General features: G+C 39.2%; 1 protein-coding gene across 2 annotated transcripts in view; it reads left to right on the top strand.

Annotated features, from left to right (window-relative positions):
- Positions 1 to 4,589: 4,589 nt before the first annotated feature.
- The window catches only part of plpp1a (phospholipid phosphatase 1a), a 37,008-nt gene continuing 26,695 nt past the window's right edge, over positions 4,590 to 14,902 (top strand). The window contains exons 1-3 of one of the 2 annotated variants that reach the window (XM_058411981.1): positions 4,592 to 4,803; positions 4,978 to 5,108; positions 13,352 to 13,506. In XM_058411981.1, coding sequence (XP_058267964.1) covers positions 5,051 to 5,108; positions 13,352 to 13,506 — 213 coding nt within the window. In that variant the 5' untranslated portion in view covers positions 4,592 to 4,803; positions 4,978 to 5,050. Of the gene's footprint in view, positions 4,804 to 4,977; positions 5,109 to 13,351; positions 13,507 to 14,902 lie in introns of both variants that reach the window. The other variant, XM_058411982.1, reaches the window with a different exon arrangement.

Here is a 14,902-nt window from a genome sequence, read left to right as displayed (position 1 = left end):
GGCCCTTAGAGGGCAAGGCCCTTAACCCCCTCTGCTCCAGGGGCGCTGTATCATGGCTGACCCTGTGCTCTGACCCCAACCTCCAAGGATGGGATATACGAAGAAAGAATTTCACTGTGCTGTAATGTATATGTGACAAATAAAGGCTATTTCTATTTGAATTAAAGCAGGTGTCTCTCTATATTGAAGCAGCACAAATGGAAGAGGAATAATGTCTAAAGAAAGGTGATGTTTTCTATCGTAATGGCCAGAACACTGACAGATGTACAGAAAAAGAGGAAATGTATATTTTGCCTTTTAAGGTTAAACTTCCGCATCCGCCTAATAATAATTCCAGCAACCTTGCTCTTATAATTCACAGTAGTAGAACTGAATAATTCACCAGACTGCAGAATTTTATCAGCATCTAAAGTCCAGCAGGATAACTGAGGATAACTTAAGTTGGGACTTTCGTACACTAACTGTACACTAACAGTCATGACTCGGTTACTATTTGTCACATTTTTCATTTAGAAATATTTCTAAAATAATTTTAAACACAAGTGTCCGTCAACAACCTGTACACTAATCAGGCATAACATTATGACCACTGCCAGGTGAAGCGAATAAGACTGATGATCTCCTCATCATGGCACCTGTTAGTGGGTGGGATATATTAGGCAGCAAGTGAACATTTTGTCCTCAAAGTTGATGTGTTAGAAGCAGGAAAAATGGACAAGAGTAAGGATTTGAGCGAGTTTGACGAATTGTGATGGCTAGACCACTGGATCAGGCAGGTGGTCATAATGTTATGCCTGATCGATGTATACAATTTACATGTGTTCTTACAGTAAACATGTTTAACCTAGAAAATATTAAGCAGGTGGTCATAATGTTATGCCTGATCGGTGTATGTACATACATTCCACTCAGTATACACTTGTCATGCTTAAACCTAAATTTTCCATCCGTTGTGAAAAAATTTCCCTTTACTTACTCACAAAACATTTTTGGACAATTCCACGAGTCATAAGTCTCCTGTTCAGCAGGAAGCTGCATCATCTGAATTTCCTAAAGGTCATGTGAAGAGGACGTGTGATATAGGTTTTACATCACAAGGGCCTCATGCACTGTGCATTTTATGCTAAACAAAAAGGTTTAATTTTAAGTTTAATGCATGCTTTCTTTCATTTAATGTTGAATCTGTCAAGAGCTACAACTTAAACAGATTCTTCCTTTGTTGTAGCAAATGATAAAAACCCTCACAAAGTTCAGCAATAAATCCCAAAGCAACCATCTACAAGGTTGTGTCACATGACCTCCATGCTGCCCTTCACAGCAGTGACGGGAGGGATTTATTCTCGTACAGTCATGATGCTCATTTGGTTGGGTGTGAACTTAATATCCCTCTTCTTACATATTTGCTATTTTCCTAGTCAGGAACGGACACACCTGCGCTGACGTGGGAAGAGCGGCAAAACAGGACATGTGCCATTTAAAATCTGGTATTTACATAACTAACAATCAGCGAGCTCAATATCACGCGAGCTAAAATATGAAAATAAAATCTCTGTGTAAAATAACACAACTGCCGGGGGCCGAGAGTCACTACAATACAGAGAAAACTTGTTACACAACAACACACACACACACCAGTGCTGTTCAACTTTTGGGCTTATAACATTATTTATAACTTTTTTTCAATTCAGTTTATTTGTATAGCGCATTTAACAATGAACATTGTCTCAAAGCAGCTCTACAGAAGGATAGAAACATAGAAAAGATGATGAAGTTTAAAGTTAAGTAGCTATTTTATCCCATTATATCGTGTGTATACACTTATACACCGATCAGGCATAACATTATGACCACTGCCAGGTGACGTGAATAAGATAATAAGATTGATGATCTCCTCATCATGGCACCTGTTAGTGGGTGGGATATATTAGGCAGGAAGTGAACATTTTGTCCTCAAAGTTGATGTTAGAAGCAGGACAAATGGACAAGCGTAAGGATTTGAGCGAGTTTGACGAAGGGCCAAATTGTGATGGCTAGACCACTGGATCAGAGCATCTCCAAAACTGCAGCTCTTGTGGGGTGTTCCCGGTCTGCAGTGGTCAGTATCTATCAAAAATGGTCAAAAAAAGGAACAGTGGTGAACCGGCGACAGGGTCATGGACGGCCAAGGCTCATTGATGGACATGGGGAGTGAAGGCTGGGGGACCAACACAATAGTAGGCAGGTGGTCATAATGTTCTGATTTGGTGTATAGTGTATACTGATATATAGCTCCAGAATTACTGGTTAAAAAAAGAAAGGGTGTGGTGGTGGTGGGGGGGGGGGGTGCAGAAAGGCATAATGTCTTTCTGGTTAATGAGCTTAATCTCACACTGAAAATATATGAGAGACGTCTAATTTAATAGAATTATATTCATGTTTAACGCATCAATTATTGTCTTATAGCCAGAGTGAAGCTTGTTTTCCATTCCTCTTGTATATTTCCACTTGTTATGAAACTCTCAACACTTTCATTTTTCTGAAAAGTAGTGCAGTGTTGAGAGATCATGTGAGATCTGGAGCCTCACACACACACACACACACACATTCACATGCTCACACATAAAGGCAATCCAGGCACAGTAATATCACTTCTCTACATGTTCGGGGACAATAGGAGGAAACCGGAGAACCCTGAGGAACCCCAGGTGAACACGGTGGGAACATGTGAAACTTTATACAAGACCGTAACCTGAGCTCGGGGTCAGAGCAGTGACCTCTAAGCTGTTCGGTCTGCCTCTGTCACTGTTGCTGCCTACAGTTTTAACTCAACTATTGTTCAAATCAAAATCATGAAAGAACAAAACAAAATAGTTTAGGAAGAAAAACTAGGATAAAAGGAGGAAACGTTGACCTCACATTAGTGACCTTCCTTTATGTACAAAACAAAAAGAGGAAAATGTTTTTCTGAAATCCTTCATTCTTTATTTTTTACAGCAGTCCATTGTATACACACGTACAAACCCCCCCAGAGGCAGCATATAAACCAGATAAAAAATATCACACACGTTATTTGTTATGAGGATTAACATTCTTATCAGGATCATGAACAGTGGAACGGTTTATGTTTCGGGTTGTGTACTGCTGAGATCTCATTTAATCAAGTGTTTTAGGCAGGTAGACGATTCAAGAAAGCATATAAGCAGAGACATGCTGATGTGTGAGGTATTTAGGATCCTTCTGGATGTATAAAGCCTGTCAAGAGCTGATTAATGTGTACACCGATCAGGCATAACATTATGACAACATTTTGTCCTCAAAGTTGATGTGTTAGAAGCAGGAAAAATGGACAAGGATTTGAGCGAGTTTGACGAAGGGCCAAATTGTGATGGCGGACAGACGACTGGATCAGAGCATCTCCAAAACTGCAGCTCTTGTGGGGTGTTCCCGGTCTGCAGTGGTCAGTATCTATCAAAAGTGGTCCAAGAAAGGAAAAGTGGTGAACCAGCGATTAAGTCATGGACGACCAAGGCTCACTGATGCACGTGGGGAGTGAAGGCTGGCCCGTGTGATCCGATCCAACAGACGAGCTACTGTTGCTCAAACTGCTGAAGAAGTTAATGCTGGTTCTGATAGAAAGGTGACAGAATACACAGTGCATGATGGGTCAGGGCTGTTTTAGCAGCAAAAAGGTGACCAACAGAATATTAGGCAGGTGGTCATAATGTTATGCCTGATCGATGTATACAATTTACATTCTTACATTAAACATTTTTAATCTAGAAAATATCTGATCGAAATTCTAACAACTGAATCGTAGATACTAGACAGCAGTGAAGATGTCTTAATAAAATACTATGTATTAAAAAAAAAAAACTTCAGCAAAAAGAATCCGCCTAAATGTCGACCTCTTGTGAAACGATTCCTCTGATTGTTTTAGGAAGGAAATATCTCATCATTTTAGGTTCAGTGAGGGTTTTGGTGTAGTAGTAACACCATAAAGAGTGTAAACCGCACACTTCCTCCTACAAGATACTATTTTGATTCATAAGGCGAAAATTCTGTAGCTGATGATATCAGACAGATAGACAGACAGACAGACAGACAGATAGATAGATAGATAGATAGATAGATAGATAGATAGATAGATAGATAGATAGTCCATCTTCTATAATAATTTCTAATAATTGCCTCAATTCTAAAATCTAATCGAGGTTTTTCATTCACACTACAAAATTTTCATTTCATTTCCCACAGCATTTTACAACACACACACACACACACACACACACACACACACACACACACACATATGTAAATAACGTAAGCGGTTTTTAGGTAAAAATAAAAACATTGCCAGAACGTGACCTCGTTATATATCTCGTGCGCCCTCTAGGTGTGAACTAACCGGAAGTGAATACAGAGTGGGAGTTTTATTTTTAAATAAATAAATAAAAATAAAAAAAAAGTGGGAGTTCCCTGTTTCTAAAAAAAACAAACTCTAGTGTTGTGTGTTGATTTTCAGCTATGGGCGTGTCCGAGGCGTTCTCTCTCTATCTCTCTCTCTCTCTCACACACACACACACACACACACACACGCCCGCGCACGCTGTCGTGACGTCGTAACTAGAGAAAAAGACACTCGCGTGCGTGCGCGCGCATGACGGACTCGGCTGTTCAGGTCTCCGCTCGGCGGCTCGTGGCTCGAGCTTTTAAATTTATTCTATAATTCTTTTTTATTACCTTGAAATGCTTGGTCCGTCTTATCATACACGGCAATTCGGCAGCTTCTTGCTCTCCTTCCTTTTGTAATATGTCCACTTCCGGGTGAATATTGTTATTATTATTATTATAATTTTTTATTATTATTATTTCTACCCCATTTATTATTAGAGCAATTTATTCACATTTTATTTCTTCAGTCGCTGTGACATCGCCGGATGCCTCTGATATTAAAACCCATTTTGCATATCATCTGACTTTGTGATTATTCTCCCGCAGCTGCCAGTCGGTAGTGTGAAACCGAGGAACACCGAGCTCACGCGCATTCGTTTCGTCCAGGACGCTTTTGAAGATGTTTGACACGCGCGGGATTCCCTTCGTCCTCCTGGACATCGCCTGTCTGATCCTAGGTATGGGTGTCTTCATCTGTCCATTTTCCCAAACCTGCGCTTTCTGTTAAGGGCTGCACGGTATATCATATGTGAATAACATCGCGATAATATCGGCTTTGGACATACCGATATTTCACACCATGCTGAAACATGCAGTGCATTCCAAATCTGAATCACAATATAGAGACATATACGGCTAAATAGAACTATCTAACTATATGATATGGTGCAGCCCTGAACCCTAGTGAAATAAAATCGAATGTCTTACCTCAAATGTATGTCAAGCAGCTGTGTCTAAAACTGGCTTCTTTTATTTATCACAAAGGTCATTCTCAGCCCAGAAGTATTTTTTTATAAGATAAATAGACACCAAATGTTTATATATTAGCCTCAGGCAACATGTTTAATTTATGTAACCTGTGTCAAGTGACTCAGCAAAAGGTGACTGTTCGTTTACCCTGAAGACTCAATTCTATGCAAATTAGCTTTGGAGCTCTTTTCTACAGTATGTGTGTGTATATGTACACGTTCCTGCTCGGATCGTTTCAACTGTTTGGTTTCGATTCTTTCTCAATTCCCGACTCGCTGCGCTAATTCCGTTCGTCGGTGCAAAAATGAAAGGAAAACGTTGAAAGGGTGACAGTTTATCTTGTCAGTATACACATCCTCTTTAAAAATGAGAAGTCTAAAGCGTGGAAGGATGGAGCAGAGCTGAAGTCTGGTGAGCGTCACAAGCCAAGACAGCGTGCGTCTAGGACTCAACATCCAGTCCCTAAAGACAAAGCCAAACTAAATGTCACGGCTGCATTGACTGCATTTGAGGTGAGAGAAAATAGTGCAGATTTGTATTTTCTTCTCAGTTAATCCTGAGGGCTGAAGGATTTTCTGTATGATCAGTGATATATCCTGATAGTTGTGTCTTTTTTTCATGAACACATTTATCTGCTATTAGTTTCTGTGTATGTAGGTAGGTGTGTGTGTGTGTGTGTGTGTGTGTGTGTGTGTGTTTGTCGAGTTGCTCCACCAGATCGTACCCAGTTTATCATGTTGTCATTATAAAGGTCACAATAATCTTTACAAGAAAAAATAATAATAATAACCTGTCTGGGAAGAACATGAACACACACACACACACCCTCTGTTAAACCATCCTGCATCAACAAAGCCAGTGTTTTCCATTACGTCTGCCATTTCTTATGCATATGAGGAATATATTCAGGCATTGTACAACTCCCCGCATCTTGGTGTTAACCCATTTGTGTTCAAATGACGAACCTCATCCCATGAATCTTTCTCTGACGTGAAAATGCTTGGAACTAATATATATTCTGGGAATTAGACAGGACGGTGTGACCTGATGCTTGATTTAGGGTATAATTGCTTGGCTGTGTGCTCGAGGGTGGAGTATTGTGTGTCTCATCAAGTACATTTGCAACATTTAATCCATTAATAATGACATAACATGCTGTGAAAACCTTGTCCTTTGAAGAAAAAACACGAATAATCTGTAAAGAGGAAGAATAGTTCCTTATTTTTTTAATGAGTGTTTAAGAGACATAGCCAAAAAATGAATATCCGATTTAAGATTACGTTTCTGATCAAAACGGGATTTGACGCTTGTACTAAACTTCATTTAAACACGTTTCTAATGCCCGTATTGACTGATGGAGCGAGCGTGATTAAGGTGAAGCAGTTTCGAGAGTGAAATCTCGGCAGGATGTTGGTGCTGATGTGAGCTAGACTATAACTATACTGTTAGATTCGGGTGATTAAAGCATGTATGGTGGAATAGTGCAGTGTGACTGATATGAAGCGTTAGCGCTGTGGGATTGATTCCCAGCTCAGTGTTTGATTCTATTCAGCGCTTTGAAAACACGCTGGATGCTGGATGTATGAAGATTAGCCGTGTTAACGCTACCAAGTCAAGTCAAGAAGCTTTTATTGTCATTTTAATCCTAGATAGCTGACAACAGTGCTACATAATACACCATAGAGAAACAAAACAATGACACAGAGCTAAGGGCAGAAAGGTGTTGTCCTAGCTACGTACAGTGCACCGGTTCGACTAGGCGGAACCGGCGTACATGTTTAAATTGAGCAAGGGGGTTTTTAGCGATAAAGATAAACAACCAGGCTTCAGTTTTAACTGCGAATCGAAGTTCTGTGGTTTATTTCACAGCTTTTGGACTCTTATTGGAGCTCTTATTCTTCTCCAAGGTTAAACCACAAGGTTGAAGGTCGAACTAACATTGTGAGATCCAACCCCACTTGTTTATTTCGAACATTCGGCTTTAGTTAAAAGTAAAGCACAAGCTAATGCTATCTGTTTGTTACTCAGCCATCATTTTTACACACTGGTCACTTTCCAGATTAATAAATAAACGTTCCGTTGGGAGTCGATCAAGCTTTGGACCATAAAGTATTCGGGAAACAAATCTGTTTTTGGGCAGAGAAACGAACCTCTGAGGATGTTCTTTAGTATTTTTGTGTTTCCCTTTTTCTCTCTCGATAAATACGGAAGTAAAACACCTTCGTCTGTAACGTTAAAGTAGAGTAACGTTATTTGATCCCCTCACAGTCTGCAATCGAAAAGACAAGCTAAAGGCTAAAGATCAGAAAATGGCTGGAAAAAATTAGTATTTCATTTCATAAGGAACTGATAGTGATGAACGCTGGAAAACCAGGCCAGGAAAACCGAACTAATTGGGTCACGGCTGAATTTCTGGCACTTTGCTGCAAAAACCCGAACGCTAAAAATACAGATCGTGCATTGTGCCGTGATATTTTGTCAGATGAGCCGTTTCCTACATGTGGAACGCATTAATAAGGGAAACTGGGTGTATGAAGTGTGTATGAAGAATGACACAATGGTTGCTGATGGTTGGTGTGGGTTCTTGTAGTTCTGTTAGGATTCATTTTATTATGCTGATTAAACACTCATTCCTAGCCTTTATCTCTAATTCACGAAGAAGATGCGAGTTCGGTGGGTTGTTTGTTCTGAATGCACACATACTGATAGCATTAGCTATGTTTATTATGTGCTTGTAATTAGTAAAGGGTGTGTGTGTGTTTGCGTGGGTGGGTGTGTTGCATGCTGGTTTGAAGTTGCAGCTCATGTTACTGCCAGGAACACAGCTGCTCATAGGGTTCTTGTGTCTATTTCACCCATCAGCACTAGAGTGTGTGTGTGTGTGTGTGTGTGTGTGCTTCATTTAGAATATAACTCTGTATGTAGGATTAAGAGATTTGCTGAAGGGTAAATGAATATTTGACTAAAATTGCATAGTCATTGTCTGATGCAGGAGAAAGCAGGAGTGTGTGTGTGTGTGTGTGTGTTTAACTCAATAATATTACTGGATAGATTCCAGTGCACCAATTAAACCCCCAGATAATTTGATTGATTCAGTTTTGGACCCTCTGTCGTTTCCTGGCTGAGGAAGAAAGAACCGGCGTCTTCATTTCCTTCGTTTCTCCTGAAGCCTCTCCAGCGCAGCCACACTGCTTCCATCTGTCTGTTAGATTTTACATTAAAACTTTAAACATTAAAAGCCGACCTCGATCCCTTTAGCTGCGGTCAGGTCGAGCTCGGGATTCGGCTCTATCTTAATTACTGTGCGGAAGAGATTTGATTCCCAGATATGTGATTTGTTAAATAGAGGATAATTTGAGTCGATTCACAGAGGATAAGAGAGAGTGTCTTTGTGATGCATGCAAATTTCCCTTCCTGTTATCGTTTAAGGACAAACTCATTGTTTTAACTTTAAGCCTTCGTTCATGTGATCAAGCATTCGTAGGTCACGTGACCAGAACATGGAGCCTGTATAGGCTGTTAGCTGTGCTAAAAAAAAACACCTTTTAACCATTATCTATATTTTATACTTCTGTGTATTAACCAGTCTTATCCAGTACTTGTTTTATTCTGGTTTTGCTGGGAGATGACATAGAAGCATGAGTGTTTTCTATTCTGCAGAAAAAAGCAGCACAAAAACGTCAGTACAGACAGTCCAAAAAATGAATAATTCTATTATAATTTCCTACGTCTCATCGTGTAAAACTAATCCCGTCCAAATAGGGCCAGATATAATTTACCTCGTAACAGAAGTATTATACACCGAGCAGGCATAACATTATGAGCACCTGCCTAATATTGTGTTGGTCCCCCTTTTGCTGACCCGTCCTGCACTGTGTATTCTGACACACTAACTTCTTCAACAATTTGACCAACAGTAGCTCGTCTGTTGGATCGGATCACACGGGCCAGCCTCCATCAATGAGCCTCGGCCGCCCATGATCCTGTCGCCGGTTCACCACTCTTCCTTCCTTGGACCACTTTTGATAGATACTGACCACTGCAGACCGGGAACACCCCACAAGAGCTGCAGTGTTGGAGATGCTCTGATCCAGTGGTCTAGCCATCACAATTTGGCCCTTAGTCAAACTCGCTCAAATCCTTACACTTGTCCATTTTTCCTGCTTCTAACACATCAACTTTGAGGACAAAATGTTCACTTCCTGCTTAATATATCCCACCCACTAACAGGTGCCATGATTAGGAGAAAATCAGTCTTATTCTCTTCACCTGTCACTGGTCATAATGTTATGCCTGATCAGGGTATGTCTAGATTTGAGTCCTGTTTGGACTGGATTAGTTTTCCAAGATGAGGTGAGGTAAGTTATTTCCTGTCTCTGGATCTTTTAAGTTCTATCTTGAATGTCTGTAGTGAGTGGCAGAAATAACCCCAGGTGATGTACTGTATATATTTTCTGAATTGACACGGTGGGAAAAAATCCATCGGATCCTCTGGGAAAAGAGGTTTAGAGATTTTTCTTTAGGAGACATTCCCAGGAGCGCTCTTTACCAGCATCTAAAGCTGAAACTAAATGTAAAAATCAGAACATGAATAAAATATGGACAACATTGAAAATGTTTTTTTTTTGGGAAGTTATTGTGTTCCTAGTACAGACATAATAAGCTCATGATCAAGTGTAAAACAGTCCGTACTGAGCACTGAGAGTAAAGTAGTCAGAATTTCAGCCGTCTTTTCTCAACAGATCTCTTCTCAACACTTAGCAGATTTCCAGAAGACGTCTCCCTCCTGAATAATCTTTTAGCCTGAAATGTGAAAGTCCAGCGTGTCTCTTAATTGTTTTAGGTCAAAAACATTTGTTTTTTTGGGCTCCACGTTAAATTTTGCACCGGTTGCATCTTTAGGCGGTCACATGAGTGCAATTTTGGACCTAAGTGGGCTGAAAAATACCAGATTCTGAAGGTCACACCCCCTGTTGTCCAGCTCCACCCACATCACTGTGTTTCATTTCTAACCACAAAAATAACAACCGGGCGGCAATAAGGGCTTGACCATGTCAGTAATACACAAAAAATACAGCTTCTCGAGTAATTCAGTTCTTCAAAGAGCTCCAGTTTAGGTGTAGTTTAGTTTCACACACACACGCACACAAAAAAACCCAGATGTGGATTTGAGGCTTGGGCGTTTTTCCACTTTTTGAACCCGGGTGCGGTCCAGAAACCCGATCTCTCTCTCTCTCTCTCTCTCCCCTTTCTCTGTCTAAAAATGGGTGAGCCGGGCATCAGATCACGTGATTGATTCGTCTCATCATCGTGTCTCTCCCCGCTTTAAGTTACAGAGACGCCTTTTGTTCTAATCTACAGTATGGCTGGAATATGAAGGTAGAGAACGGTCATATGTTCTCATATCATATAACTCCTGCGTTTTAAACGTCACACACACCTTCATCGCAGCCTGAATGAAGAGAAGTGCGCAAACAGCAGAGACGTATCGAACACCTTGTAATGAATGTCAAAGAAAATATTGCAATAATGATACACCAAATATGAATACATTTCAATATAACTTATTTAATAAGACATTTTTATACAGTAGATAAAATAAACAAACTCAAAATATCGCATTGAATTCATATTTTTTAAACCATAGTTTACCATAAACCAGTGCTACTTAAAAGAACTTTTAAAGAAATGTTAAGGCTGTTTGTTTGTTTTTAAGCCTTAATGTAGATCTATTGATTTACTAAATAATTCATTTGCACCAAACTTTAACCCAGGATTAAAAACTATTAATATTTTATGTAGTTTTTCCTTTTAAAATTTTTAATTTTTTATTTCTGTAAAGCTGCTTTGAGACAGTGTCCATTTTTAAAAGCAGTATACAAAAAAATGGAGTTGAAAAGAATTTAAATCATCATTTAATCCTGGTTTTATTTTATTTTAATTATATTTCATTGAACTTTAATTATTTTATTTTATTTTATTTTATTTTATATCTTTATTCCTCTTGCTGCTTCAGTTCAAACGTTAAAAGTAATCCTTAACTGAAATCGATAAACCTAAATTCTTTCCTATAATGAACTCTAACCCAGAATCTGAAATCTTTTTTTTACACACTGAAACTCATCATGGCGTCTGATCAGATGGTTAACGCAATCAGACGTTTAGGTTTCAGTCTCTGCTGCGTAAGGCCATTAGAAATCGAGTGTCGCAAACGCCGTTTATCTCAAAATGGAACAGGATTTGAAGATCTCTTTCCAGCTTAATTAAAGACTTGAAGCTAAGCTGGGAACATCCTGTCTGTCTTTAAACAGGCTAGGAATGTGAACTCACCCAGGTATTCAGGGCAGAAGTGTGATAACGAAACGTCTAACTCGGAGTCTGATCATTCAGATTACACTCAGGGTACAGGGAGATCTGAAAAACACACACATTTAGCTTCATGCTAAAGCACCAGGCTGGCTCAGTTCTGTGTGTGTGTGTGTGTGTGTGTGTGTGTGTGTGTGTGCGCGTGTGTGTGTGTGTCACATGCTTTCATTGTCAGTAACAGACTCTGTTGTTTGCTGACATGCAATATGAGCCTTTTGAACGTGGACATGCGTGTGTGGACATGTTTTTGTTACTTTGTACAGACCAAAAGTCCCCAGACGTGCAGGAATACCTGACAGGTTTAATATTGTGGGGACAAAACTCCAGCTTTTGTTTTTAAAAAAATGTCAGAGTCTGAATGTTTCCTTTATGTAAGTGGAAGAAAGTGTGTGTGTGTGTGTGTGTGTTTCCCCTGGAACAAAAACCTCAGGCTCACATCTTAGACTTTAACCTGTCGCCTTGTGTCACTGTGACGTGTTTACGATTACGCACTCAGCCTGATAAACATCACGCAACACACTATCATAACACACTCGGGATTGTAGGGTCAGAGGTCAGACTGCAGCAATAAATAAAAGGATCCCAGGGAGTGGAGGGGAAAATATGAACGCTTGTACAGTATGATGCCAAACTTCACTGTCACGTTACACACTGAAACATCGAGCGACGCAACTGTCTGGAGACGATCCAAACACAACGTCCGTAACCATCCTGCTCCCGATGATGTCGCTGTCCAGGGGAAAAAAAGAAATGACCGACTACGGTTTCCAAACCGAGGGTGTTCTTGCAAACAAACTTCTTGCTCACAAACGGTCTTTCGAACCAAATGTTGTGCAATGAGAAGAGCTCAAACACACACACACACACACACACACAGCCCAAACAATCCACCTCCAGCCCTCTTTACCACATCCCTTTTTTATTCACACATCATTATTTGCATCTTCTATTATTTTAATTTCCCCATTTGAAAATTTGCGTATAAAAGGGTTGATGAAAATCAGGATGGTCTTCTTTATGTAGGTTTATTTGTTCTGCCTTTTAAAGACACACATTATCCCTCGTTGGTAGTATTATAAAATGTGCGAGTCTTGAGTTTTTGATTCCTGAGTTAGTTTGTGTGCAGAATTCAGTATTTACATATCATTCAGTACTACAGAAGCATTTCCAGCCCTTTCATAAAGCACATTTTTAGGTATACACAAACCCAAAAAGGGTTTCTCCTTGGAGCAATCCCTCTGTTGTAGAGTTCTACATGGACCTAAAATGGCAATAAAACAATTAAGTGTCACTATTCCTAATATCAGCGTATTTAAATCCCACATTTCTTCCAAATAAGGGTCAATTCTAAAGGGTGTGTCCTCCATCGTCATGGCTACATTCTCATCAGTGTGACCATGACGAAGCTAGCTGAATCATGTTCTGAGATGTTTGAATGAAATTTGGTGAAGATTGATGTGTGTTTAGTTTTTATCCTTCAGCTGTCTCAGTTACACACAGCGGTCACGCTCAGGACTCTAGTCTCTCAGTTCTGATGGGCAGTGTCGAGATGTTAACCCTTTGTTAACCCTTCTTCCATCCACAGCTGGCCTTCCTCTGGCGGCCTTTAACCTGGGTAAAATCAAGCCCTATCAGAGGGGCTTTTTCTGTAACGACGAGAGCATCGCTTACCCATTTCACTCCAGCACCGTCACCTCCACTGTGCTGTACACGGTGGGCTTCATACTGCCCATCTGTAGTGTAAGTAACTCAGCTACTATCGCTCACATGCCCAGGGTTTCCCTTTATGTCAGTGGGTTTAATTGGCTTATGAATTAATGGGTAGAGGCACAGTTTATAGTCTAGAAAAATAGGTTGGATTTGTGGATAAGGAGCCAAGTATTCCTTCTGCAGTATGTACATGGAGCTTAGCATATTGATGGATTAGCGGCAGTTTTGTGGGTTTTTGGTTTTTATTTAAATTATTTCTTTTCATATGCCCAGTTTTTTTGAGTCTCAAATGATATTTTTTCTTTTTAATCCCAGATTTCTTTTAGTCCCAAGGGTTATTTTTGACTTACTGAGATTTCTGGGGTTGTAAATTATTTAATGGTATTTTTTTAAACTGGAAAAAGCTCTTGGATTAGCTGCAGTTTGTGGTTTTTTGATTCCTGAGGGAATTTCTTTTGTACTGAGAATTTTTTAAAATATTTTATTAAGTGGTGTGTTTTTGATTCTCAAGGTTTTTCAGCCCTGAGATTTATTTATTTATTTTATTTTAATCCCAAATTCTTTTTCAGTCCCAAGATTTTTTCTTTGTTTGAGTTTTTGATTCACTTCGTTTTCTGAGGTAAATTATTTTTACCTGAATAAAGTTTAGCATATTGATGGATGTGTGTTTTTTTTTTTTTTTTAATTCCTGAGGGGAATTTTTTTTGTACTGAGAATTTATTTTTTTTCAAGGTTTTTCAGCCCTGAGATTTATTTATTTATTTATTTGTTTTTTAATCCCAGATTTTTTTTTTGTTTGAGTCACCTAGATTTCTGAGGTTGTAAATTATTTAATGGTATTTTTATAACCTGAATAAAGCTTAGCATATTCGTGGATTAGCGTCAGTTTGTGGCTTTTTGATTCCTGAGGGAATTTTGCACTGAGAATTTTTTTTTTTTTAATTTTATTAAATGGTGTGTTTTTGAGTCTCAAGGTTTCTCAACCCTGATATTTATTTATTTATTATTTTTTAATCCCTGATTTTTGTTATTTTTAGTCCCAAGATTTTTTTTGTTTGTTCGTTTGAGTCACTGAGTTTTCTTGAGGCTGTAAGTTATTCTAATGTTTTTTTAAGGAAACATGAAGCATTAGCATTTTATTTGAGTTTTTGAGTCACTTTAGTTTTCTGAGGTTGTAAATTATTCTGCTGGCACCCGAATAAAGCTTAGCATATTTATGGATTTAGCAGTATTCTCAGTATTACTCTGAATCTGTCATTTTTGATTCCTGAGATGTTTGAGTCCTTGATTCATGAATATTTTTTGCTAATCTTCCCCTTGTTTTGAGTCTGAAGGTTTTTGATTCCTAGAATTTTTGATTGCCAAGTTTTTTGGGGTTTTTTTCCACCATATTTTCTAATTCTGACAGTGCCACAGTTGTCCGTGA

This window comes from Hemibagrus wyckioides, linkage group LG16 (assembly GCF_019097595.1).
Source record: "Hemibagrus wyckioides isolate EC202008001 linkage group LG16, SWU_Hwy_1.0, whole genome shotgun sequence".
NCBI classification, from domain to species: domain Eukaryota; kingdom Metazoa; phylum Chordata; class Actinopteri; order Siluriformes; family Bagridae; genus Hemibagrus; species Hemibagrus wyckioides.
The sequence above is the reverse complement of the archived record's forward strand: the minus strand, read 5'-3'. Positions and strand labels throughout refer to the sequence as shown.